The 27759-nt window shown below is 51.5% G+C and overlaps 1 protein-coding gene across 7 annotated transcripts in view; it reads right to left on the bottom strand.

The window, feature by feature from the left end:
- Window positions 1-27759, bottom strand: part of MSI2 (musashi RNA binding protein 2) — a 401974-nt gene that overhangs the window by 119195 nt on the left and 255020 nt on the right. For all 7 annotated transcript variants that reach the window (XM_061142598.1, XM_061142599.1, XM_061142601.1 and 4 more), the window contains one exon: window positions 22677-22725. In XM_061142598.1, coding sequence (XP_060998581.1) covers window positions 22677-22725 — 49 coding nt within the window. The remainder of the gene's footprint in view (window positions 1-22676; window positions 22726-27759) is intronic.

The following is a 27759-nucleotide window of genomic DNA, read 5'->3' as shown; positions in this document are numbered from 1 at the left end:
GAGACCCACTGGCAGCCACCCGGCTTGGGTCCCGAGCACCATCCAGTAAGGCTTTCCAGCACTGGAGCGAGAGGGTCAGTCCCCCCAGAAGCTGAAGGATCTCAGCGTGGGCACTCCACAGCAGACGGTGTGAGACGGTGCTGGTGGGACACCTGCTGCTTGGGCCGCTTTCTTCAGCAGGACCCAGCTGCGTGTAAAATCACCTCGCGGTCAACCCCTGCCCCAGCAGTGGACGCCACTGTTTCCAGCCTTGCTGTCTGTGGTTCCTTTAAATCCTTGCCTCTCCTTTGGAGCCTAGTGAGACTCTTCTCTCGCAAAGGGCCGACTGAGAAATGTCTTGTCATTAACCTCAACACCTGTACTTGAAAGCTAAGAGTTCAGCAGCAGTGGGGGAAGGGAGGGTCTGAGAACAGGCCCCTGGCACACGCGTGACCCACGGGTGCATCTGGGGACCAAGTGACTCAACACAGCAACCGGTCAGCCTCACACGCCTGACTTCCACCTGTGGTGGAAGACCAGTATCCAGGGCAATGCCTCCTCGTGCCGGGCTGCGGCCAACATGCCTTTTGCACAGCCCCCCACCCCCCGCATCTGCTGTGCCGGGGCGGCCCCCTGCCCTCCTGGCAGGAAGCAGCGAGGCTCCTACCAGGTTCTCCAGCTCAGGAGTCGAGGAGGAGGGCTCGTCTCTCAACAGCAGACAAGTGCGCAGAAGAATTCAGGATGCTGGAGGACAGGCAAAGGGCGCCCTTGTGCACACATACGCTCGGTTCAACCTCAAACCTGGGTTTAGTCTGAGAGAGACTGCTGCTCCCTTGGCACCCCACTGTTTTACCTACAGGCACCGAAATAAGAGGATTTTTTTCCTTCTCAGTTGACGGTTGGTGAAAACTCTGGTGGTTCCACAGAACTGAGTTATTATGTGAGTTTTAAACCACTTTGAATAAACCAACAAAAATTCCTTACCAAAAAAAAAGAAAAACAACCACTGGAAGAAGGTCATTCGTGAGACTAATAACCATCCTTTCTCTCTAATCAGTATAATAAATTTTAATCATATCTTCTAGGAACATCCCCCCAACACCTTCCCCTCCTCAATTCTTACTCTTTCATAGAAAAATGGTCTCTGAAAAATGATGAGATGAGGCCGGGGTTGGAAGACATCTGCTGTGTGGATTTAATCAGGCAGACACAGAGAGACACGTGTGTGCAAATGTCCTAATCCTGCTCGAAGCCTTCCTAGGAAAAGGAAACAGGCCTCAAACCTCCCTCCTCCCTAGGCTGACATTTCCACAGTTTCCCAGCCAGAGCTTCAAATCTATCAGAGAGAGAGATGAAAACAAGAGGAGAAGGGAAGTAAGAAGAAAGGATAGAGAAAGAATTCGGATTTCTGCTTAATTTTCAATTCTACCTCCTAAATTCCTTTTGGAATAGAAAAGGTAAAAAGAAAAGAGGCAAGGGGGGGAAAAAAAGGCAAGAAAGAGAAGGAGGGAAAGAGACATCATGTTCTTTCCCTATGACCCAAAAAAATCCCAACCTTGCTATTTTAAACAATGAAAAGCACAGTGTGTGAGGAACAGCGTGCAGACAGCTGAAGCCGGCATTATTTACCTCGGGTTCTTATACTAACTTTTACTTCTTAAGCACTTTTTACAACAAATGAGAAGAAGAGAAAAAGCCTCAAATAGGTGCAGATCCAGGAGATGATGCTTGCAGGGGCTCTGAAGGTTGCCGGGACGACCTCCTGCGCAGGCTGCACATGGGGCCTTGCCAGCTACAGCCGGTCACCAAATCCAGGTCTAAAGTCGGGTTGCAGCCCTTTCCTCGCACGAATCCTGTTAAGGCGTCTCCCACTGACGCAGAAAAGATGAGCTTGCTGACAGCTGAGGCTGGGGCTGGGGAGGAGGCAGCCAGCCTCCCTCTCGGCTCAGGGGTGACCACCGCCTGCAAAGCTGCAGCTGCCGCTCTGCTGCCCACCAGCCTCCAGGCCCAGGTCCCAGCCGGCTCACTGAAGGACAGTCTCCAGGCCTCGCAACTCCTTTCTCCACTCAGCTGGGCCCTGAGCAGAAGCTCAAGTATCTTCACCAGCTGCAGATACCTTGCTCCTGAACACAAATGTGTGAGCCTACTCGGCGGTCAAGGGGCTACCAGCAAATAAATCCCATTTTCCACCTCGCCCCGGCTGTGTGACCTTGGTCACGTTACTTAACCTCTCTGTGTATCCACGGCCCGTGGGATAAATGGACTGACAAGGTGGAAAATGATAAATTTGGGAATACATGAAGCAGCCTCAGGAGTGCCAAGTAATGACTATGGACATCATTCATCCGTTTATCCAATTAAAAAATAATATTCATTCAGCCCTTACTTCTTAAAAGTGAATGGTTTCACAACTGAGATGGGGTGAAGATGAGGTAGAAAAGAGGACAAAGAACTATCACAACAGGAAAGCCACGGTGGTGAAGACACTCAGAAATGAAGGGAAAGCAGGACTCCTCCTCTACACACTCAACCCTGGACGGAAGCCCATGCCGGACACTGTGCAACTTCTCATTCCCTGTGAAAAGGGAGGGGAACTTATAGCCCCACAACACAGGCCAGACCCACCCAACGGGCCAAGTCTTAGATGGCATCATGCACAACCAGGCACTTAACATGAGCTTTTTAACAACTGTCTCCAGAAAAGTCGAAGGCCTGGGGTCTCCGCCTGGGCAGGCAGTCTCCAGGGCTGCAGGGAGTCATGACTGTGTATTGTAAAGACCATTTTGGTGGGAAGTGATTTTTTTTTTTTTTTACAGGAACAATGAGAGGAGAGGAGAAAACACAGGCACAAAATGTGCTAAGTTACCTCAAGGACTCCTCAACTTGACGGTGTGGAAGTCAAGTTCAAGAGCCATTACTCTCCCTCCCCACCCCCCACGCCAAGCTGATCTGGCCCTACTGTTTACAGCTCACCACACCACAAATCTTTATTTCTTGTCACCCACTGGCCCGAGCTGTCCCCACTCCCTGCTTCTCCCAGACAAGTTAATAAGACGGAAGGCTCCCCAGAGGCCTGGAGCCGGCGAACATCATCACTAGGAAGCAAGGCAGAAATCCTGACACATTGGAAATGACTTCAAGCCTATTAATTACCCTTTCTTCTTTGGCAGATCTTTTCAAAGAAAGCTTGACAAATTGAAAGGAAGGCTAGCCCTGTCTCTCCGCCCCAATTAGGCCCCACTCCCCACCCCAATGAAGCAGATCTGATTTCTGGGTTTTTTTAAACAAATTAATTTGTCAGAATGACACCCACCCACCCCAGGGAGCCCCACCTATGGTCTATATGATTGGGCACACACAGGGTAAGCCCCACTGTAAGGGCTATATCTGACATCTAAGAGATCCGTGGGGCTGGAAGCAGGGGGTGGCCAGCGCCCCGAGTCTGTCTTCCGATGACAGTCACAGTGAACTCAGACCCCTGGCACATACTCTTGAGGAATAATACTGGGGTACCAAAGAGCATCCACAGGGTCTCTAGTCCCCGCTGCAGTGGATGCAATGATGCTTAAATGCAGCATCTTTACTGGGACTTCCTGGGTGACCAACAGAGGCGCACAGGAGATCCTTTAATGCTGGGAAAGCTGGAGTGTCGAGGGGTCACTCACTCCATCTTCCCCTGTCCTGACAACATCGACTCAGGGTTCCCCCAAACTGATCCCTTCCTTAGAGGGGTTTATGCAAAAATAATTAGGCGGATTATTTTAACTCTCCAGAGCCTTGTTCTTTGGTGCACTTTTGGTATATCCATCAAGTCAAATCACCAAATGATTCCAATGGGAATTTCAAACAGAACTATTGATTTTCTTCCTGACATGAGTTCCTTTCACCCGAGAAGACCCCGTGTTATTGAAGGGCACCACCATGCCCTCAACTGTTCAACCCAGGAACCTAGAGTTAGACCTAACGTCTCTCCCCTAGACAGCAACTCACACCCAACTTATCAGAACATCTTGGGACTTCCCTGGTGGTCCAGTGGGTAAGAATCCACCTTCCAATGTAGAGGACATGGGTTCCATCCTTGGTTGGGGAATTAAGATCCCACATGCTGTGGAAAAAGTAAGCCTGTGTGCCACAAGTCCTGAGCCTGCGCCCCACAACTAGAGAGAAGCCAGCATGCTGCAGTAAAAGATCCCGCAGGTTGAGATGGAGGGTCCGGGTGCTGTGATTAAGACGGGACACAGCCAAAATAAATAAGTGTTAAAAAAAACAACCCACATCTTCTGTCTTGTCTCCCAAAACATATCCCGAATCCCACTGGCCCTCTCCAAACCCCTGCACCCCCGCTTCAGCCCTAGCCCTAGATGCCATCGGCGGGCACTGCGCGCCTGCAGTGAACTCCAGCTGCCCTTCCTGCTTCTGGACATGCAGCCCTGTCTCTCTTCCTCAACTCAGAGGAGCCAGCAGGTCTTCAGAGGATGCAGATCACACGCCTCTGCCCATCTGCCTTCCCTCTGAGGGCTCCTGGAGGTTGTGCCCAGCTCACAGACCCTCTCTGCTCCAGGCCTGCCCCGCTCCCCCTCACTCCCTTCCCTCTCAGCCACTGGCCTTCCATGTGTCCTTCCAATAGGCACACCTGTTCCCGTGTCAGGGTCTCTGCGCTGGCTGTCGTCTCCCTGAATGCCTTTCTCAGGGTTCTCTGCCTCCCACCTACCGAAATACGCTCCAGGCCCCTCGCCAACAGAATCCTGTTTATCTTCTTCGGAGCACTGACAGCCCCTGAGATCACATGATGGAGGTCCCTTCTCCCCGAGGAGGAGGAGCTCAGGAGGGCCAGGGTTTGGCCCGCCTTGACCCTGCAGTATGGCTAGAACTAGAACAAGCTCCTGGGACACAGAAGGGGCCCGGCGTGGAGTGGCCACGGGACGAGAGCGTGACGCCTAAGAGGGTCTGTGAAGGATGTGCCTCTGCAGGTGCAGCGGGGGTTACTCCGCCCTGGCCCATCTGGGGAAACCCAAAGGGAACACGTGACCGGATCGACACAACCCCCAGTCCCAGAAATGCCAATACCTGGAGCTGGAATCTGCCGGTCGGCTCACCATCCCTCGTAAGCATCACTCTTGCCCCTGCACGTTCCACACAGCCTCCGAGGGCGGGGCTCTGGCTTTGACTTTCTCTCTAGGCCTGGGTTTGATAAAGGCAAGGCCACCCACCCAGGGCTGTGTTTTTCTGATACACTCCCACCGTATCGCATTTGAAACTCAAAATCTTCAAGCCATTACCCAGGAAATCATCATTAAATCATTTGTTCATTTTTATTAGTGTCGCTGTAATTAAAGAGAATCATATTTCCAAAATCTTCAGCTGCACTTATCAAAACCCACCCTCCAACCAATCAATTAGTATTACAATAACTGCATTCCCTGGTTGCCGCCGCTATTAGCATTTTGATTGAATGTCTGTTGAAAAGTGACTGGTAACAGAAGATTGTGTTCAGAAAGTAATGTTTCTTTATTCGTCACCACCCAACCTTGTCTGCTTGTCTCCAGTCTTGACTCAAAAGAGACAAGACAGCTTCCAAAAGCAGTCGTTTTGATGGCAGATTATATTTTCATGAGGCTTGTGATCAATTGGGTATAATGGCTCCAGTATCACCAGCGACACACAAGGGCCTCCCCCCGGCGGTGACCTCGGCGTCCCGCGGCTGTACCTGGGCTGCTTCGTGTCCCTGCCGCCGCCTCCTCCCCACCCCAGTAATCGAGGACAGTTCCTGGCAGGTCTGCACACACAGCACTCCCGGAAGACAGAGAGTAACGCCCATGTTGGATAAGCCGGTGGACACTGTGATACCTACAGAAGATCGTCATTATTACCTACCCTCTTCTCAGCCAGGCACTTGGGAAACCTGTTATTCTAATGTAAGTTCTCCATTCACCATCACTGTCCTCAAAGCACCAAAGAGGGGTTAACAGCGCCATGATGGGACGAGAATCGCTGTCTTCTCCATGTTACAGGAATTAAAGACAAGAGTCCATTAAATCACTATATTAGAATTTAAACAACCTGCTAGTTCAGACAGCTATATTTACAAATGCCCCCCAAAAAACTCCCCATCACCAATGCCTTTTGTGACCAGATAGAGACCAGAGATCTCTAGACCTCCACAACGCAGCCAAACAGACACAAAAACATTTTCATCACCGTGTACAATCTTAGCCTAGGCAAGTCAGCCATCACAGCTTTGCAACTAGAGGAGATCTGCTTTGACACATCTTAAGCAGAGTACCAAGAAAAGGGGACAGGAGAGGGGATGTCAGGAGTTAGGCAGACCATGTGTTCCAGGATATAAATATGGAGGTGCTTAAATGCCACCCATCCAGTTTCAACCCACAGCCAAAGATACGCACGAGTTTCATCTTCACCACAGATTACCCTTGGCCAGCAAACCCCTCACTTGTCTTCACCCACCTCCCATCCATGGTTCATGTACAGTGGTGAGTGGCATCGGCAAGGCTGTATTAATGCTCCAGTTAAAAAAAAAAAAAAAACAGAATTCAAGGGAAAAAGCACTACACTACACTACACGGTTCCTTTAAAAATCTTTCCTTTCTCTAAACTTCATCTCCTTTTTTCTCCCCCTGCGCCCTCCCCGCACCACCCCCCCACCCCCATTCTTGTTTCTCTCCTGGCTGCCAGCCAAGATTTTATAATAGTGTCAGGTAGCAATTTCATTTTTAAAATGCTCTTATCAAGGATTTAAGGTGAAAGATAAGAACAGCACAGTAAATCATCATAAAGGAGTGTTCTGTGAGGCATAGTATTTTACAAATCAAAACAGTTAACAAAATGAAAAGGCAAGGACAGGGAAACAAAGTAAATTTAAGCATCGTCTGAAAGGGGGAGGGCAGAGGCCAAATTAAATAGAAAGATCATCCTTCAGATTTCCAAGCTCCCTCTGGTAATGATCTTGGCATATTTGCTAAGAATTGCATGAACAGTCCAATTTCCATTTTAAAACAGCATGTTTTTAGAAGGCATATATATTGTCAAACCATTACACACACTTAACTGGGGGCTTTCATCGGAGTCATCTGACCTGCAAGCATGTGTTGCTAATATCACTGCTTTATTATTTATCAAATCAATTTCTTCATGGAATGACTAATAACCCAACCACAGCTGCTCTCCCTCTCCCCACCCCAGCTGCTGCCGCCCTTGCAACAGCAAGATCTGCTAGGCTACCTGCAGTGCCTCAAGCCCCACAGCTTGCAAAAGAACCTTATTATTTATTTTTAAACGGACCCTCGAGGTGCCACTTAGGATTCAAATCACTTTGTGGTGGCTGCTTACACTACCCAGGAAAACTTAATACAAGGCCGGGACATGAGCCTTTATCTTACCAGGGGATTTTAATTATAGTCTCATGACAAAGGAACCACAAACCTAAAATAAAAAACAGAGACAGGTATCTACTTTTCTATTTTGATCCTTTATAACATCTTTGATTCCAGTCTGTTTTTTTTTAAAAGCAACCAAATGGAAGCATCAGTTGCTCAGTCGTGTCTGACTGTAGCCCACCAGGCTCCTCTGTCCATGGGATTCTCCAGGCAAGAATGCTGGACTGGGTTGCCATTTCCTTCTCCAGAGGATTCTCCTGACTCAGGGATCGAACCCAGGTCTCCTGCATTGCAAGCAGATTCTTTACCGTCTGAGCCACCAGGGTAACCTAAACCAACCAAGGGCCATGACCAATTCAAATGTGCACTGATATGAGGCAGCCCAAGGGTGGTAATCCCAGAAAACAGTCATTAATACACTGTTTACTCTGCCTTTTTTAATACGCTCTCCAATCTCTTCTGGAGCCTAACCGAACATTCACAATAAATAAAAACATGCAATTAGATGATTTCCCATCTGCCAGGGAATGATTCAATTGTCCATTAGAAGCTAGAGCTCTAAAAATACATAAAGGGAAATTATTAGGTATTGTTGATACATATTTCTGTTGGAAAACAGGATTAGTACTATGGGCAAAATACAAAGCTGCTTTTGTAAATCTTACCCATTTTTTTTTTTTTTTAAGGTAAGACATCAAGGGGGAGGGAGCAAATTAAACCGTAATTTTCACACTACATCTCCTTATTGTCACTCAGAAAAATTGCCAGGTGTTTCCAGAGTAGTTTATACATAAATATACTAGCTGAATCAGGAAATCTTTCCAGGGCAAATGAATCAACTTAATTAAAAGAAGACTTCAGATGCCAAGCCTAGTGATTTTTGGAAGTGGGGAGGGAATTTAGGAATCCATCTGTAAGTATACACTTTTCGCATGAGCATTTAAAATCCTGTTATTATAGACCTCAGGTCAGAGAGAACCTTCCCACCAGCCCACCAGCCTACACCAGGCATCAGGGTTAGCAGTGCAGGACTGATCTTTTTTTTTTTTTTAAAAAAAAAAAACAAAAAACAAACAAAACTGAACCAGTATTTTCAGTCTTTCTTCTAGCTCAGCTGTAAAGGGCGACTACAACAATACCAAGGACATTTTTTTTCTTTCCCCTCTTAAGAAAGAAAGAACTCCCATCAGTTCACCAGGTAATTGTTCTTTCCTAAGGTGCTGAGAAAATTGAAAAGTGTTCGGAACCATCTCTTCAATTCCCCAAAGCCCTCCCCAGAAAACACCTGTCGCTCCTACACCAACCTCCTGATAGGGGTTCTGCACCCCTGTTTTACTGGAGCATCTCTTGGGCGGGGGGGAGCATGCAGCGAAGCAGTGGAGACTGCTCACTCTCTGTCTTCAGCTAAGTGAGACTGAGACCAGTGTGGATGCGAGGAGGGCCTGCCTGTCGGCCAGCCACCCTCTCACGTGTCAGGGCTGTCTGCCGAGCACGGGGACTAGGAGGGGGAAAACACACAGAGGAACTGAATGAGCAAGCAGATCGCACAGTGGTTGAGAGCTGAGAGGCGCCCAAACAGAAGGATGAGGGACCCAGACACTGCCGGAGCTGTCCTCATCTGAGATTTCCCTGGGGAAAGGGCATTTAAGCCCAGGCCTAAAAGCTGAGGAGCTAGTCGACTGTGAGACACTGTTCCTGGCAACTCGAGGAACAGCCTGTGTGGGTGGCCCTGCCAAGGAAGCACCCAGGTCACAAGGTTGCAGGGAGCGTGTCTGGGGTGAAGCTGCAGAGAGGAAAAGGGAGGAATGCGAGACTCGCCCGCTGAGCGTCCGCACTGCAGGCATCATCCTATCAGTGACGGGGGATACCTAGATTCACAGCCGGAACAACGGGGTGTGGTCATTCACAGCCCCACGCCCCTCGCCAACCACTGGAGGCCACTGCCACCCATGGCAGGTCTACACACGACGGCACGTGCTACCCGACCGTCCAGGCAGCCAGGCGTCTCAGGCTCAGGGGCATCAAAGGCCTGGTCCATAGCACTGCCTTTTTAAAGGCTTTCAAAGCTGGAAGGGTCCTGGGAGATCACATGAGCCAGGGGTTTCCCAGCCCCCATGCGCTTCAGTTTCAGCTAGGGGGGAACGTGAGAACTCAGCCCGAGCTCTAAGCCCGAGTCTCCCTTAATTGATCCGGAGTCAGCCCTAGACATTGTGATGTTTTAAAAACTCCCTGGGCGATCCTAATGTGCACCCAGGGCTGAAAACCGCTGAGGCAGTCCAGACCTCCGACAAGACAGCCATCATTCATCCTACAGGCTGCCAAGGCTGGGCTGCGGGATGATGCGCATCACCTGGACCTTCCCCTCCAGCCCTGCCCGCGAGCGAGGAAACTGACGCTGACCACCAGAGTCTTGGAGCTCCGTGGGTCCTCGGTGACATCTAAATGCCAACTAAAAGAACAGAAGGGGGGAGAGGTGAACTTTGGACAAGCTCCTTCCTCGGCTTGACGGTGCAGCTCCAACAGCACCGAAACGCCTTTTCAACCTCCAACTAAGGCGATACTTTCAACGGGTTCTGGGTCTACCCACGACCACCCTACCCAGCGAACACGCAGCTGCGGAGAGTGATTCAGGAGGGAGCCTGGGGCTACTGAGAGACACAAAGCAGGGGCCACTGTTGCCTCTGGATCTATTCTGGGCCCAGGACGGATGATGTCACCTCCAGCAGCAGTGGGAAGCGGAGTCATGAATCATCCATGAACCAGCCCAGCCTCCGAGATAATAAATCGGATGTCGGCACGGAGAGCTTTGCGGATCTGGCGCAGAGGCGCTGGTTCCGCCTGGGGTGCTGGGAACACTCAGAAAAGAGGCGCTTTCAATTATCTCCTGCTATCAAGTTGGGGTGGCAAGTTGAGAACGAAATCTCAGATTTGTAGGGAGCACTCAAAGGCACACAACTTTGATCACAGTGAAACCACGGCAGTTATTTTTTTACAGACTGTTGGGTTTGCCAACTAAACCCAAGGATTAAGAGATGCACACCCACATGGGGGCTGAAACTATTAATTACTGCTATGCCACTGGCGTCTTCCGCCCGGAGATCTTGTAGGTGCTACCACTTTGACCCTCAACTGCATTAATTTAACTCAGAAATTCACTCTAGGATTGAATTTGGCGACTCTTCCTGCCTGGAAGGGTTTCTGGGACGAAATAAAGAAATCAAGAAGTCTGTCTGGCAGGGCTTGAAGTTCAGTGTTGTCTTGCTATCTTCCTCCGTCTTATTTTTTTTTTCTTTTCCAGGGTGGAAGTTGGGGCAGCTATGTAAAGATAGCAAGCTTTGTGTTGTACATATGAGCTCTATTGATTTCCTTCTCTTTCTCTCTCTCTCTCGGCCTTATTTTTATTTCCCTAAATAACCAAGTTGAATGAACCAGCTGGAAATACCAGTCTACTGGGTATGGCATGCATTCTTAGAGTTGGCAATTCCAACAATTCCTAGGTTCTATCAGTAAATCCCTGGCTTATAAAGAAATGACTGAGCTATGAAGGCTACCAGTTCAACATTAAACTTCAGAGTTCTTCGAGTGTCTCTCTCTCTAACCAAAAAGTTATCTCTAACACTGTAAGGTCAATGTCATGGTCTCTGGCTAAATTAGACTTGGGCAAGCCATGCTATGCAGGATGTGGGGGCTGTGCTCTCAGTTAAGGATAACAGAAGGTCTTTGATTTCTCTTGCACATAATTCTGGGGAGGCAGCAACTGTGATGGGGACAGGAAGCTGCAGGGAGACACGGCTGTGACCGCCCGCTCCGACTACAGGCCATGGGTGAGCAGGGGGTGCGCCCGACAGGAAGCAACGCTTTGCCCTGCGTGTGCCTGTCCCAGGGCTGCCGGACAAAGTACCACCAGCGGGGGGCTGAAAACAACAGCAGTGTATTCTCTCACAGCTCTGGAAGCTGCAAGTCTGCAATCCAGGTGTTGGCAGGACCATGTCCTCTAGAAGGTTCTAGAAGAAAATCTGCCCCATGCCTTCCTCTTGGCTCCAGTGATCCTGGGCTCACAGCTCCACACGCCCATCTCTGCCTCCATGGTCACGCGACCACATGTCTCCCTTCCATGTCCTCCCTCTTCTTAGAAGGACACCTACCCACTTACTCCAATGTGACTTCATCTTACATCTGCAAAGGCTTCCCTGGGGGCTCAAATGGTAAAGAATTCGCCTGCAATGCAGGAGACCCAGGTTTGATCCCTGGGTCTGGAAGATTCCCTGGAGGAGGACATGGCAACCCACTCCAGTATTCTTGCCTGGAGAATCCCATGGACAGAGGAGCCTGGCGGGCTACAGTCCATGGGGTCACAAAGAGTTGGACACGGCTGAGCACACACACACTATTTCCAAATAAGGTCTAGAGGTTAGGACTGCCACAAATTTTTGGGGGGGATATGATTCAACCCATAATAGGAAGGAAAACCTAACAGCATCTTCCAACAGCTCTCTAGAAGGTCAGTATTTTCACCAATCAGCTACTTTATCCTTCACTCCTCAAGAAGTCGTAGTAACAGTATTCTTATTGGTAGTAACATAGCAGTGGTTACTATGACAGTAATAAAGCTAATACTTACAGACAATATGAACATCAAATGCTTCACATAAACTTTCTCTCTCAAACCTCACTAGTCCACAAGTTAATACCACTCCCCATTTAACAGGTAAGAAAACTGAAGTTGAGAGAAGTTTAGAAAGGTCACACAGCTAGTGAGCAGGGGCCCTGAAATTGGAAATCTAGGCTCTCCCCCCTCAGCCACGTGGCCCAGACACCTCACAAGTTTCATGAGCTGGGCACCTGCTTTCACTCTTAAGCTTCAAGCAACAGAGACACAGAAGATTCTGTATCTGCCACGCTGTGTGAGGTCCCCACATAACTTGGGTTAGCAAGATGCTTCTAATTTTTTTTTTTAATTGAAAAGACCCTTCCCGGAATGACGGCCTCCCTGTTCTGACCTCTTCCCCTCTGGTCTGGGATAAACTCAAGCATCCGGGGCTTCTTTTCAGACCAGGGGTGGCCTGGCTATCCTATTAATAGCACGTTGTCTGGGAAGAGCAGAAACTACGAAGAGTCCTCATCTATCTATCCGACTCTCTGTTTATGGAAAGAAAAAGACAGAGGTGACTCAGGCAGAGGCTTGTCGGCTGCATATAATCAAGTCTTGTTTGGAGCTCCTAGACCCCCTCTTCCCAGCAGGACAGGAAACTCAGATGAGGCAGGACCTCATTCAGCCTAAGACGCCACAAGTTCTACCAACCCCGGAAGGACAGCCAAGTTCAAACCTGTTGACACCAGCGCCAGGAACAAGGCAGAGGTGACAATGTTCCTCTCAGAGTACTGAGATGAGATGAACCTCTTCCTTCTGAAAATTCTCTCCTGCTGTCCTACCACTACATTTACAACTCAAATTGGGGTGAACTGTATCAGTAAAAGATGATGCTGAGAAAGTGTTTGTTTGACTAGGTAATAAACGCACAGGGTACAAAAATTCAAAGGGTAAATGAGTATGAAGTGAAAAGTTTTCCTGAATCCCTGCACCTCTGGCCACTGAATCCTCTTGCGCAGAAGCAAATGCTATTGTTTTGTTTTTTTTTAATTTATGTATATCTGCATCTAAGAGTCTGTGTATTTATGCATAAAACATATTCAGGTGCTTTCTATAGCTAGAGATTATTCCAAATCCTTTACACTTATGAACTGATATAAGCCTCAGGCTAACCCAATGCCATCATTCCTGTTTTACAGAAATGAGGAATCTGAGTCACAGAGAGGGTAGGTAACTTGCCGAAGGTCACACGGCTATGAAGTCACAAACCTTCGACTCAAATACCAGCCGTCTGACTCCAGAGCAAGAGCTCTTAGCCATGAGGCCGTTCTCACTATTATCAGTTTTGTAACTATCTTTTCAGAAATATTCCATGCACTGGCAAACACATGTTTCATGTGGGAAGGGGAGGGGAAAACTTTTTTTTAAAAAAGACCAGGTCTTAAAAATTCAAAGAGTGTAATTTGTCTAAAGAAGTTAAACTGGCTGCTCTTTAAGGCTGGAAGGAAAGGGCCAAGGCTACTGGGCACTGACTACTCTCGCTGGGCACTTCACAAGGGGCTCATTAACTCTCACAGAGCAGGAGTGTTGCCTCCACAAGAGAGAAATGGGGCTCAGAGCCCTCGGGGGCTGCGCCCATGGGAAGCTGGGACTGAAGCCAAGGATGTGCGTGCTAAATCGTTTCCGTGGCGTCTGACTCTCTGCGACCCTGTGGACTGCAGCGCGCCAGGCTCCTCTGCATGGGATTCTCCAGGCAAGAGCGCTGGAGCGGGCTGCCGCGCCCTCCTCCAGGAGCTGAGCACAGGCAGCGCTAGATCCAGGCTCTCTCCGGTGTGTCCTGAGACAGACACAAGCGGGCCAGGGAAGGTCCTCCAAGTCCAGGACCCAAACACAAGCTCGAGTCCTGAGCTGCACAAACGCAGGGCCTTCTCTAGCCCCGGCAGGAGGAAGCCGCCCGGCTCTGGTCCCCCCGGGTCAGCCCCTAGCAATGCCGGGATGCTAAGAAAGGGGATGCTTTTAACCAAGTGGCTGAGCTGAGGGCGCCTCTCTCCTCAGAGATCTGAAACCACGCGACAGTCGGAGCAGGGCCTCTCTGGGAACAGGACCCAACAAAAGCCTCGTTGTCTTGCTGCAAAAAAACCGTTTCTCGGTCAGCGAAGTGACTGACCCTGGGCCCACTCCTTTCTGCTTCTGTGAGCCACAGCCAGGAGGGAGGCAGGAAGATCTCCTAGCTCACCACCCTATGGGGCCAGGGCTCCTACTCTGAAGGAAGGAGTTTCAGATTCATCCTCCAGCGGGGACACCTCGGGGCACCCAGGGGGCACAGTCCCCGCCTCCCTGTTGCCAAGGCCCTGGGGGCTCTTCGTGGGTCCCTGACCACTGGGGAAGCGCGGGGACAGGAACTGAACTCCTGTGTTGATGAATATCTCAAGAGACAGTGCCGGAATGGGCGCTTCCGGAATGCAGTTAGCTCCGGGGAAAAAAATAAAAAATTAAATAAAGCATCCTCCTTGCTTTCTTGTCAGAAATAAAATTAAGGTCTCAGATCGATGCTGCCAGGGCTGGGGGAGACACAGGCATCTTTAATGGCCTCCTCTACATGTTTGCAAATTCATAGTCCCCTTCAACCTTGCCCTTCTAATTGGTTATTTGCGAGGTCGTGTTTGCACCGGTTTCCCGGGAAGGCTAATGGTGTTTATTTAACGAGAAAATAAAATGTGCAGACAGCTCCGGGGGCCAGTCTCTGAGAGCTGGCTGGCGAGGGGCCGCAGCTCTGTACCCCGCTCCCCTCCCTCACCCTTGAGTGGCCCTTCCTCTGCAGGAGGTCCTGAGAGGGGTCCGGCGACAAGTCAGGCCTCGAGGGGACCGTGGTGGGGTCCCGGGGGTGGGGGCCAGGCCCCACAGCCTCTGGGCAGAGCCCCATGAGAGTGAAGAGGCGGGGGTGCATCCTCTGCTGGGCGCCCCTGTAAGCAGCCTGCCTTTAGAACAAGCTTGCTGAGACCACAGAATCCAGTGCAGAGCTTACCCCGCTGCGGGGCCTGCCTTTAGAACAAGCTCGCTGGGACCGCGGAATCCAGTGCAGAGCTTACCCCGCTGCGGGGCCTGGCCATTCTTCCTCGTGCTAACTGAAGTGCACCCAACTTCAAGTCAGCCCATTACTGTTTCCCAAGAGAACCTCTGCAAGAGCCCACCGGCAGCAAATACACCTCACTGCCAGCACCCCCCAAGTCTCCTCTACCCAAGTGGGGAGACAGAGTCAACCGTACTGAGTTTCCACCCCACTCTAACATTCTCCCATAGACGCCACGGCTACCAAAACCTCACCTCAACAGGTGGCCCACACTGACACCAGTCCACTCTGGGCAGAGAAGAGGACTATCAGCCACACTGACCCAACTCTCTACTTGCACGAGAAAGCCCACCAACACGGGGGCGACTACAGCGCACTCCAGCGAGGCTAGAAGCTCTGCCCACCAGCACCCTCGGCGTCAGTGGCCTGGGACAGACCAGTGCTTTCCTGTCCACTGGCTTCCAACTCAGCTGCAGATCAGCACCAGTAACGACCAGCTGCTGGCTCACAGGTCGCCAATGAACCCCGTGATGCATCTCAGATCCGAGCTAGAGAGTGATAGATACCTCTCAGCTTCAGAGACCAGCACGGGGACGAGAGAGCAGGTCTCTGAGGTGGGGGCACGCAAAGGGCAGGACTCTAGATGGGAGTGTGTGCGTGCGTGTGTGTGCGTGTGTGTGAGGTAGGGGAACGCAAAGGGCAGGACTCTAGATGGGAGTGTGTGCGTGTGCGTGCGTGTGCGTGTGTGAGGTAGGGGAATGCAAAGGGCAGGACTCGAGTGGGGAGGGTGTGTGTGTGTGTGAAGCTGCTTCAGTCGTGTCTGTGGGGTGTGTGTGTGTGTGTGTGTGTGAAGCCGCTTCAGTCGTGTCTGACTTTGTGACATGTGTGTGTGTGTGTTAAGCTGCTTCAGTCGTGTGTGTGTGTGTGTGTGTGAAGCCGCTTCAGTTGTGTCTGATTCTTTGTGACCCCCCCTGGACTGCAGCCCACCAGGCTCCTCTGTCCATGACATTCTCCAGGCAAGAATACTGCAGTGGGCTGCCCTCCTCCAGGGGATCTTCCAGACCCAGGGATCAAACCTGCATCTCTTGCATTGCAGGTGGATCCTTTACCGCTGAACCAACTGGGGAAGCCCCTAGCAGGGCAGCCCCCGAAGCAAACCCTGCTTGAGACGCCGAGCTCGGGCACCGGTGTGGTGCAGCATGGCCTCGGGTCAGAGCGGCTCAGGCGTCCCCACCTGCTGTGACTCCTAAACCCTCCTCACGCTTGCTACCCCACCCACAGCCCTTCCCACCAGAAGGACTTATCCTCCTGGTCAAGCACACTTCTTGCTCCTCCATCCTACAAGTAGAAGGGACCTTGTTACAGGTGGATTCTTGACCCTCTGAGCCACCGGGGAAGCCCCTCCAGCCTACAAAGTCACATTATAAGTTGTAGCATCCCAGCCCTCTCTCCTGGGTAAATGAAGTCAGGATGTTAGAATCTCCCCAGGAAAGACACATACACATTATCTGTGACAGCCCACACCTACAAATGAAGCAATATCTTTTTATTTTTAATTTACGCTGCTATGAAACTCTTTTTACCCACCCCCTCCCCCTTGGGAAACAGGTATCAATAAGCAAACAATTACAGTGTGATTTTTAATCATTTTCAGTGTACATAAAAGAGTTAGTCTGGACTTCAGAGGTCAGTTTTAAAAGGGAGTGTCTGGCAGGTAGTCAGGACATTAAGGGTTGGTTATTCTCCTTAGAAAAGCACTGTCTTCTATCACAGCTCCAGCTATATCTCACAGGCACCATTTTAATAAATAAACTGATCACACAGATTACAGAAACCTTAAACCTCAGCCAGCTGCTTTTGGGGACAGAGATGCTCTCTGGGCTTCTCGAGAAGCCCAGCTCAGCCCCACGCCCGAGCCTGCAGAAAGCCACTCCCCTGACTGCAGGGCCCACCACGGCCCCTTTCCAGTCTGGGGGCCCCCAAGGGGCACAGCTCTCCTGGGGGAGGACTCCCTTTGTGCAGGGAGCCTGCAGGGTATGGTGCTCCCTGAGCTTCAGAGAACCGCCATGGGCTGAGGGCTGAGGGCTGAGGTCGGGGCAGGGGACTGGCTCAGAGCCTGTTCCTCTCCAGGGCCATTAGCATCACACTTAATAAGCCACTGCTAACAGCTGGGAGAGGGGCCATCCATCACACGGATCTTTATTTTTCTCATTGTATCCTGTTCCTCTGCCTCTGGCAATGTTCCGAGGCCAACAGGCCTGCTGGGTGATGGAAGCCACAGGGAGTGCGGAGGGCCTGTCCCCAGGCAGTGTCCCCTTCTGCACTCGGCCAGAAACCGCCCCCCTCCCGCTCACTCTCCCCAGACCACCCTTAGACAAGCTTCAAAGACACCCAGCTCACTTCCCACCGGGCCTCCAAGCACCTAGCTCTCCCCTGATGAGCCAGACTTGGAGGAACCTGGCATGCAGGCTGAGGTCAGAGGCAAGGGGGCAGAGCTGAGGCTCCCCTGGAATGAGGGGGGGGTCTCCCTATCCTCCCAGGAGGTGATCGAGAGATGCACTTCAGCACCCAGAATCCCCAGTTCATGGTCTCAAACAGGGCTGACATGGGAGATGGGAGAGCAAGCGCCGAGTTGTGTCACCTTCCCTCCCGCCCTGGGCTCTCAACTAGCCTCCCACTGAAGAGCAAGTTAGACAGGATGACACCTTGCTCCTCTCTCCCGCCCTGCATACCTCCAGCCCCAGCTGGAATCAATACCTGATGCTGAATTCAAGATCTTATCTGAGTTTTGCAAGGATAAAGCAACAAACTTTTTCCCAGTGATTAAATCCTTAGATGATCAGCCCAATATTTTTCAGCCCACCTCTAAGAACATTTAGAGAGCAAGTGAAACGACTCTGGACACTGGAAAGCCACCATTCTCTCTCTCTCTTGACACAAAGAATCCCAGAGAAGGCCACGAAATGAAGAGATGGAAGCTAAGAAAGGCCCCAACTTCCTTAGTAGCTCAGCTCCCCATCCAGCTGTAGGAACCAGATATGTGACTTTTCGAAACTCCACCCACCTCGGTTTATCCATCTGAAAAATGGAGGAACACTGTAGTCCAGCAAGAGGATAGATGTGGAGAAGGACTAATAACAAGGAGGTGCTCAAGTGATTAAGGAGGAGGGCATGGCACTCCAGTACTCTCGTCTGGAGAATCCCACAGAAGAGCCTGGTGGGCTGTAGTCCATAGTCCATAGGATCACAAAGAGTCGGACCCAACTGAACACACGCACGCAGGTGCTTAAGATTGCCGACTCCCCTGCTTTAAACCACCGCTTAGCCTCATGCCTGTAGAGCGTTAAGGGTGCTGGCTCAGGGTTGGACAGGCTGGGCTTATGTCTAGGCTCTGTATGGTCTAGTGCGTGGCTCCGGGTAGCTTCGTTCATAAAGATTCCACAGTGTGTGCCAAGCGCCTGGTTGAGGGGTGCTTAGAATGTGGCTCCTTCCACTGGGAGTGTCAACACAACCTGGTTAACACAGAACCCCATGGTGTGTACTCTGATGGGAGGCCGGAACCCCTTTCAGGGATGAAGGCCATCCTCACCGCTGCTGGGCATGCTGCTGGACCGCGCTCCAGCTCCTGGTCCCCTCCGGGACTTCCTCAGTGCAAGGCCAAGATGACACCTGCTTCCGGGGTCAGCTGCCTCCCAGGCTTGAGCAACATACATATGTGACTGGGGCAGCGGGAGGACCACCCTCCCTTCAAAGGCCGCAGGGCATCCCAGGTCAGCATCTCCCTTCAGCCCCCGGCCCAGTCCCGGCGGAGAGCAGCCTCCATGAACCCCCTGCCCCGTCTCAGGGACCCACACCTGCACCAACTGCTCCCCCTCCCCCAGTTAAAACAAGAAAGGGAGACAATCTGGGCCACACTTCCAGTTAAAAGCTAAAAGCCAGAAGCACACTTCAGGCCCCGGGGCTCATCAGTCCCAGTTCCTGTATTTTCCAGAGGCAGAGCCAGAGGGTTTGGAGAGGTTAGGAGAAACGCCCCTGGCTAAACCCACGGGGCCCACAGGGGCTGGGAGGCGGTCCCATAAAGGATGAAGAGGGGAAGACTCCACGCTTCCGTGTGAATCAGATGCTACATGACGTTCCTGCTTCCAGCATGGAGGACGCATCTCCCCAGAGGGCTCCCCTCCACAGAGGGCTCACTGTTTGCTGTTCCCTGGACCCTTCCCCAGGGCACCACTGCGGTCCAAGGGCGGATGTACAAGGGGAAGGGACACAGGCTGGCGCCTCCGTGAACAGGAGGAGCAGACTGCTGCGCTGCTCTGAGGGCCGCCCGTGTGCCTATGGGGCCCGTGGGCGAGAGGGCAGGTGACGGCCACCGTGGGGCCAGGAGGGGAAGTTCTGCCCAACCCCTGGCTCCTAATGGCAAGTGCGGCCTGACTCCCAGAAGGCCAGGCCCCAGGCCAGTGCCCTGGAGTTTTTCCTGCATGGCAGTGGTCACAGTTCAAGGGCACACAGGTGGTTTTCAAAACGCCCGGGGCGGAGGACACATCACCGCTCAAGCCGCCCAGCAGAGCTGGGTCAGAGGCTGACGGGCAGCACTGAACAAGCGCCCTGACACCACGGAGGGGTTAATGGTCTGCGCCTCTTTCAGCGGCGAGCTGGCAGCAGCGCCTGCCAGAGAGGTGTCCTCAACTTCTGCTGGGGCAGCACTTTCCTTGTGATAAGATAATGGAACGCAGGAAGCTGAAGAGGTGAAGGGAAGGTTGGGACAAGGTGGCTGCAGGAGGATTTTATTTTCTTGTGCTTATCACCCGATTCCAAATGCGCATTTCATCAGGCCAGGGCCGTGGGGCCCGCCTGCTCCACATGTATGTGACTAGAGCTTCTGTTGTGATATGTTCTTATATTTTTGAGAACATTCTTTCCTCCCCTAACACTCTGAACCAGTGAAGTTATTACCCCAGTTTTGGCCCCCAGTCCAGAGGGAAGCTCTTTCTCAGCTGGAGGGGCTGGAAAGCATGGACAGCCCGAAGCCCCCGCTCACACGGGAAGAACAGCGGGGGCAGATGTCTCCACAGGGGCAGCCAGCAGCAGGTGTCAGGGCGCCCCTGATGAAACCTCTAGGCCCCTCTCACCTTCTCTTCCCTGCCTGGCCAGCAGCAGACCAGCCCCAGGCTGCATCCGTGCAGGCCGGCTTCCTGTGCCACCCCACACACCCCGAGCTCAGCAGGGCTCAACTCCTGGTTGAGTTGAGCTGCCATCTTGAGATTCTTAGCGGTTTTTGACACCCTGTTCTGACTCCACAAACCACATAAGGGGTCTGGTACCAACCAGAGAAAGGGCAGGAGGCTGTGGGGTGGGCCGTGCCCTCATCAGGGGCTCTGCCCACCCGCCTTCCTGCCCTCACCACCAGTGGCGTGAGCAACAATGATCGCGAAGCCACCCTAAGCACTGGGCCACGGAACGAGCACCCTTCAGCTCACAACCAGAAACCCTTCCCTGACCCGGTCACAGCGGGGCCGCCACCCCGTCCCTGCACCCGGCGCCCCTGCAGGAGAGGAAGCTTCCCTAACAGCAGGCAGCCTCGGGTCAGAAAGAGGGGAGGCTTTCCCTGGGGCCTCCTCCGCAGGCTGTCTGGGGGCCTGATGCCCTGGCTGTGAATCCAGCTCCTCATGCTATCAGCAGAGTGGCCAGAGACTCACAGTCACCCCCCTTCTCTTGGGTCCCTCAGATGGTAAACCTCTTTCCCTGCTCAGCTGAGAGGGTTCAATGAGATGATCCATCATCTTCTCCCACACATGGCCTGACGCAGAGCAGGAGATCAAAAACATCTTTGTGCAATGATATTCAGAAGAGAAGGACCACAGTACTACCTAGAAGCTGCTCTGGAGTCTCCCAGGATTACGAATTCTAACACTGAATGCCAGAGCCTCACTCAGATGAGCTGTGCCCACCCTGAAAATCAAAGGATGGAAATACCCTTCCCCACAAACGCCGTCCCCACGCGCAGACAACAAAGAACAGAACCTGAAATCAGCCGTCCTGGTTGTGAGTGCCCTCTCTGCCAGCACTGAACGCAGCAAACCATCCTGTCTGGAGGGACTAACGTGACCTGCATCTTACAGATGAGTAAACCGAAGAACTTGAGGGATTTTCCCAAAGTCACAACAACCCCCAGGGTCTGCTGTGAAGACCACGTTAGAAGATGCGCGTGGAAGCAGTGCCGGGAGAAGCCCACGGCCTGAGGCAGTGCATGTGCTGATCCAGGGTGAGCGAGGATTGCCCCCCGCCCGAACCACCTTCCTCTCACTCCGTGGCGCTCACTCCAGAGAGCTGGAGAAGATGAGGGCCATCGTCGTTTCGCTCACATCTGCAAGCGCGTCGTCTCTCTCCCTGCCTCCCGTCCTCCTCACCCTCCAGCCGCTCCCCGTCCCTCCCCAGCATGTACCCCACTGATGCCCCAGTTCCCGCCCAGTTTTCCATTTCCCTTTCGAGGATGCTGTAGCTGGACGAGGAGGAGGATGGACGAGAGACTGGATTCCAGGGTGCGCTCAGGACGGCCCCTCCTCCTCCCCAACCTGCTCCTTCCTCCCTTTCACTCAGCCTGCCTGCTCAGAGCAGGAGAGACGTGCAGTCAACACCGGGTAACTGCTACTAATCACAGGTGACAGCAAGAATGTAAACAACACAGGAAACATCCAAATGCAATCCAAGTGGCAAGGAAACATGGCTCGCTGGCTCCTTCTCTGGAGAACACGGCTTTCCTGCCACCCTCTTTCAGACACTCTGCCCATGAACGCCCAGTGAACACGCACCCCAGAAACCAAGAGCTTCTGGAGAACGGGAGGACTGAGCGCTGAACTGTAACGCTTCCTCTGGGAAGGACTTTCTCGAGTCATCCAATTTTCTATTTACAGCAATCATTTCAATGTGTCCGTTTTGTGGGGGGGGAGTGAGGTGCCAGAGATCAGACACCCCTTTGAGAATCCACTCAAAGCTAAGAAACCTCTCCCAGGATAACATAAAATATTCTGCATGTCATTTCAAGGGTTCTTAGACCCCAAGGTGAAACCCATTTTCTAAAACACGGACAAGACACTAAGCGCAGAAGACAATACGGGGAAGTGCAAACGTCTTCCAAACATCCGAGAGGCGTAAAAGGGCATGTCTAGGTCTGTACTCACCACATAAGCCTAGGACATGTGTACAATGTACTCACTGAATAAACCTAGAACCAGGCTTCTTTGTTCTTGTTTTCTTTCTTTTTTTTTTTGCTGCTCTTTACATTGACAGTGTGCTTCTAAACCACCTCCTTCAATGCAAACTGGGAACTCAATTGACTAATTGCTGTGAATAACTTCCACCTGGTTCGCTTAGAGCCGTGGGTCAGCAAGGACCAAGAACATGTTGGGTGTGACTGCATAATTAAATGACAGTTCCCAAGCCCACAGGAAATGGGGTTTCAAGGGTCCGGTATCAACTCTAGGTACTGTCACAGCCCTCCATTAACAAAGACCTCCAAACGACGTCACCTCCAACCACCTGATTTTGGAACAGTCGCTGTGACTTTTGTCTGTGGGGCTGGGGGTAAGAAGAGAGGGGGCCAGGAGAGGATGGAGGGGCTGCTTCCTCTCATGGAGCTTCTTACCTCTGTGCCTGTTGGTCGTCTTATCAAACATCAGCATTGCATCCTCCACCTGCAGAGCAAACACAAAACAGAGTCTGCTTCAGGAACTTGAACAAAATACGGGACACGTTATATGTTCAGGGGAGGGGGGCGGTTTCCATTATAGAAATCATGTTGCTCATTAAAACGGCTTGAAAACACAAATATTAAAAGAGAAAATAAATCACTGTCTTTCCGTCTTTTCAACTTAGCACAGCCACATTTAGCATCTGGTGTCCTTCCCCTCTAATTTTTGTAAAAATCTATGCCTATGGCTTCCCTGGTGGCTCAGTGGTAAAAAAAAAAAATCTGCCTATCAATGCAGGAGATGTGAGTTCAGTCCCTGGGTCAGGAAGGTTCCTGGGGTAGCTAAGAGTCAGACACGACCAAGCACGAATGCACGCACGCCTATTTTAACACAGTTTAAAATCATATCACACATGGAATTTCCCCCTTGTTCTTTTTTATTTAGATAATATTACAACACTGCAAACATTTCCCAGATAACTACATCACGAATACTCTCTTTTATTCCCCCAGATTTTTTTGTTGTAATATACTCATAACATTAAAATTGCCATTGCAACCTTCTTTAAGTGTACAGTTCAGTGGTATCAAAAAAATTCATAAAGTTGCAGGAGGATCACCACCATTCATCTCCAGAACTTTTTTCCTCTTGTACAACTGAAACTCTACCCCCTTTAAGGGGGACCCCCTTGGTCCCCTCAGCCTATGGCAGCCACTTGCCCACTTCCTGTCTCCAAGACTGGGGCCCCTCTGAGTATTTCACATAAGTAGAATTACACAGGATTTGCCTTTTTTTGTGACTGGCTTATTTCACTTAGCATAATGTCCTCAAGGTTCATCCATCTTCCATTTAAGTATAGATCACATTTGCTTATCCACTTGCCCATCGATGAACACTTGGATTTTAGCTATTGTGAATAATGCGGCTATGAACATGGGTGTACAAACATCTCGAGTCTCTGCGTTCACTTCTTTCGGATGTATACCCAGAAGTGAAACTGCTGGATCATACAGTAACTTGTACTTTTGGTTTTTTTGAAGAACTGCTGTACACAGTGGCTGTACTACTTTACATTCCAAACAAAAGTGCACAAAGGTTTTATTTCTCTACATCCTTGCTAATACTTGCTATTTTCTGCCTTAAAAAACAACAACAAAAAAACAGTAGCCATCCTAATGGGTGTGAGGTGTTATGAATACTAGCTTGACTGTCACGTATTTCATGGAGAGAGATGCTATAGCTTACTTAATCATCCTTCTGGATGTTTCCAGTTATAAATAATGAAACTTCAACATTTTGATTGTTCTGGGCTGAACTGTCTCCAACCCCACACCCCTGCCAAATTCATATATTGAAATCCTAATGCCCAGATTCTGAGAAAGTGACTGCATTTGAAGACAGGATGTAAAGAGGTAACTAAGTGAAAATGGTCACCTGATGGTTAGTTAAAACGGTTCCAATGAGAGCTGACTCCTTGGAAAAGACCCTGATGCTGGGGAAGACTGAGGGCGGGAGGAGAAGACGATGACAGAGGATGAGATGGTTGGATGGCATCATCGACTCAATGGACATGAGTTTGAGCAAGCTCTGGGAGGTGGTGATAGACAGGGAGGCCTGTCGTGCTGCAGTCCGTGGGGTCGCAGAGTCAGACATGACTGAGCAACTGAAGTTAAAAATGCGGTCCTTAGGGGTGGCTCTGATTTGGTATGGCTGGGGTTCTTACAGAAGAGGAAGTCTGGACATAGGTACAAAGAGATCCACACTCACGTCCCACACAGGCCTAAAGAAACCACACGTACGCGACCAGGTTTGGCTTTGAAGTCCACTCCTTTTACTTATGATCCAGTCCTTCATTTGCTTCCCAGGAGACACATGGTGAGTGCAGGCGCTGCTCTAAAGCCATCAGCCGTCCACTTGCAGGCTGTGCCGGGTCTGGCCAGGCGTGCTGCCTGGTCGCCCCAAGCATTTCGTGCCCAAGGCTGGCAGTGAAAATACAACGCAGAACTTCCCTGGTGGTCCAGTGGTTGGGAACCTGCGTGCCAGTGCCGGGGACACGGGTTTGACGCCTGGCCAGGGAAGATGCCACAGGGCAGCCAAGCCCTCGCACCACAGCCTCTGAAGCCCAGGAGCCCATGCGCCGCAACAAGAGAAGCCAGCCCAAGGAGAAGCCCCGCGTGCTGCACTTTTCGCCGCAGCTGGAGAAAGCCCACGCACAGCAAGGAAGACCCAGTGCAGCCAAAAACAAATAAATGAAAATTAAAAACAATACAATCCAACCATGCGGTTGGGGGTGGACAGAACTGTTAGCCAGAGGCTCCACGCTTGGAGCAGTTTCAGTGTGGGGGGTGTGTGTGTGTGGCGGGGAGGACCAAGAGCCGTTCACTGGAGCCCCGAGGCTCACAAATGAGCTTGGGGGCCTGAGCTAAGTCAGCTGAGAAAAAGAATCATCGGCTATTCATTCTCACTCCTCCCAGATGACAGTCTTCAATGGAGGGGAAGACACTGGGCAAAGCAATAAAACCAGGTTTAAAATGGTGCCTCCCCACAAATCAAATCTATTTTCCTAGATGCTATCAAACGTAACAGGGGGAAGAGCAAAGTCAAGGTAAGAATGGAAGAAGGGGTAGGCAGGCCAGACACAAACCTCCCAGGGACTGGCCTAGCGTCAAAATCCCTTCTGGAGGCAGGGCCCCCTTGTGTTGCTAAGCAACCGAGCCTGAACAAACAGGCTCCCGGGGCCTTCCCCTTCTGCTCCCCATTTCCACAGTCGACGACTGGGAGAGCGATGGCCCTGCACGGTGACTGCTCCTCTGGCAGGGAGCTGCCCTCTCTCCCCCAGGCGCCAGGCTGAGGGAAGCAGGCGATGCTAGTCTGGATGAGGGGTGCCTTCACCAGACCCTTCCCCGGTCAGGCAGGCTTGATGAGCCCCCAGATACCTGCTGAGACCAGACACACCACAGCGGTCTGCCTCCCGCGCACCCCTTGAGCAAGACCGCCAGAGGATCAACTGGTTTGTTTGTACACAGAGGCGTCACACTTGCACATATGGCATCGCAGACCCAGACCCTGGGCCTCGACGAGTATTCCACCGCCTGGGGTGCGGGCTGGGGCTGGGGCGACGGGTGAAGCCTGCTGGGTATCCCGCATGTAAAACTGACATCTGTTTCACACCCATTGCCATATTTTCTAAGAGGTTTGCCAAGTCCTTATTTTGAGCTGAAAATGCCTAATGGTAAGAAAAACAGCCTCCCTTCTGTGTTGGCCATGTTCGGGTACTGAAACTCAGATCCCCTTAGGAAATAAATATTTTGAATTAAAAAAAGTATTTTCAACCCCCACCCATCCCCGCTGCCCTTTTCACAGTGTTTAATTGGGTCCCTCTTTTCCTTCTTACGTTTCAGCATTTTCTGACGCTGCCCTCCTAACAGCTGCTCCACCCTGGTGAGCGAGGAGGAGGATCTGTGTATGTGTTTTGGGGGCAACCATTGTTGTAAAGAACAGAGCTCTTTCCTCTACAGACCGGTGTACAATGGGCTTCGCAAAGACCTCCTGAACAGATAAACCACGGGGCGCAAGAAAAATTCTATTAACACTTTACAAAACAGAACATCTAAGGAGTAGCTAGAGAGAAAAGAGAAAAGGGGGAAAAAAATCAGTATGAATAAGTCCCCGTGCTTGGAGGAAGAAAACTTTTCAATGATTGCAAAACACTTATTAATTCAGAGAAGCCATCAATGCGATGGAGATCTGGCAGAACAGCAAGAGCTGAAACTGGAAGAATGTGAACATAAAACACTGAATAGAATGAGAAACACGGCCTCTCATAGGGGGCTGTTTCTCACGGTTCTATGTGGATCAAACAGAAGTGGCTTGTGTGAGTCTCCATCACACGAGGACGTGAGGGATACGGTCAAGGGAGCTGGTATTCAGACCCAGAGACAGCAAACCGGTAACTCTGTCTGGCTGTCTCTCCTTCTCCCTCTCTCTCTCACACACAGAGGTAGCTGCCTGGCTGTGCCCAGTCCAGCCTGCAAGCCAGGCCTCGTTCACGGAGCTGGAAGAACACAGGGAAACTGGCAGGCAGGCAGACACGGGCATTTCTCTGACTTCAGGGAGAAAACACCACTATCCCTGGTGGAACACGGCTTCAAAGGCCCCCACCCTCCTGCTCATGATCAGCACTGGTGTTGGTTTTGCGTGCCCTCACCGGTCAATACAAATTTCTTTGTATATACCAGAGGTGGGGGCCCACAGGCCTAGGGGTCCCGTGGGTTTCTGGGGTGGGGGTCAGGGGAGGCAGTGTCTGAACCTGAGCATGTTTGTCCCACGTCCTGGCACCTGCCTGATCTGTCTGGGGAGAAGAAGCGTGTTTCAACCTTGAGATCTGCCTTCCAATAACCACAGGCAGGTATAAAACACAGCCCTGACATCCTCGATGGTGTATCTTTGCAAACAACAAAGCAGGGCCAGTAACTCTTAAGGGAGCTGCTTGGGGATGCCCCTGTTGTCATCCGACACCAGGGGGTCATGGACCTGTAATCCCGACCCTCGCAGGGCTCAGAGGACACTGTGACCGCCTCAGAGGTGCCCCATGCATGGCCCGCCTCATCTGAGAGTCGGTTCTGGGGAGCCACACCGTCTCCATGGCACGGTGACTGTGCAGGGCGTCTCAAACCTCCTCCCCTTAGCATCACCCAGAGAACGGGTTAAAACAGACTCCCCTGGGCTTCAGCCCCAGGCTGTCTGGTTAAGGAAGCGGCATTTGCATTTCTAACAAGCAGCAGCTGCTGGCCCCTGCGTGGACCCCACTCTCCAGGTACTGCTCTAGGGAGAAGAGACAGGAACAGGAGTTAAAGACGCCGGACAGAGCGGCTTCTTCCTCTTTGCATACACTCAGGGCTCAATACACGCACCCAATTTCTCTCACACAGGCCATCAAGGCACGTCAGCGCGGCAACCGTCATCCCACTCTGTTCCCTGTCTCTCGGACATGTGTACGCCAAGATCCTGAAAATGACGACCGCAGAGCCACGACGG

This window comes from Dama dama, chromosome 5 (assembly GCF_033118175.1).
Source record: "Dama dama isolate Ldn47 chromosome 5, ASM3311817v1, whole genome shotgun sequence".
NCBI lineage: Eukaryota > Metazoa > Chordata > Mammalia > Artiodactyla > Cervidae > Dama > Dama dama.
This window is presented reverse-complemented; position numbering and strand designations above follow the sequence as displayed.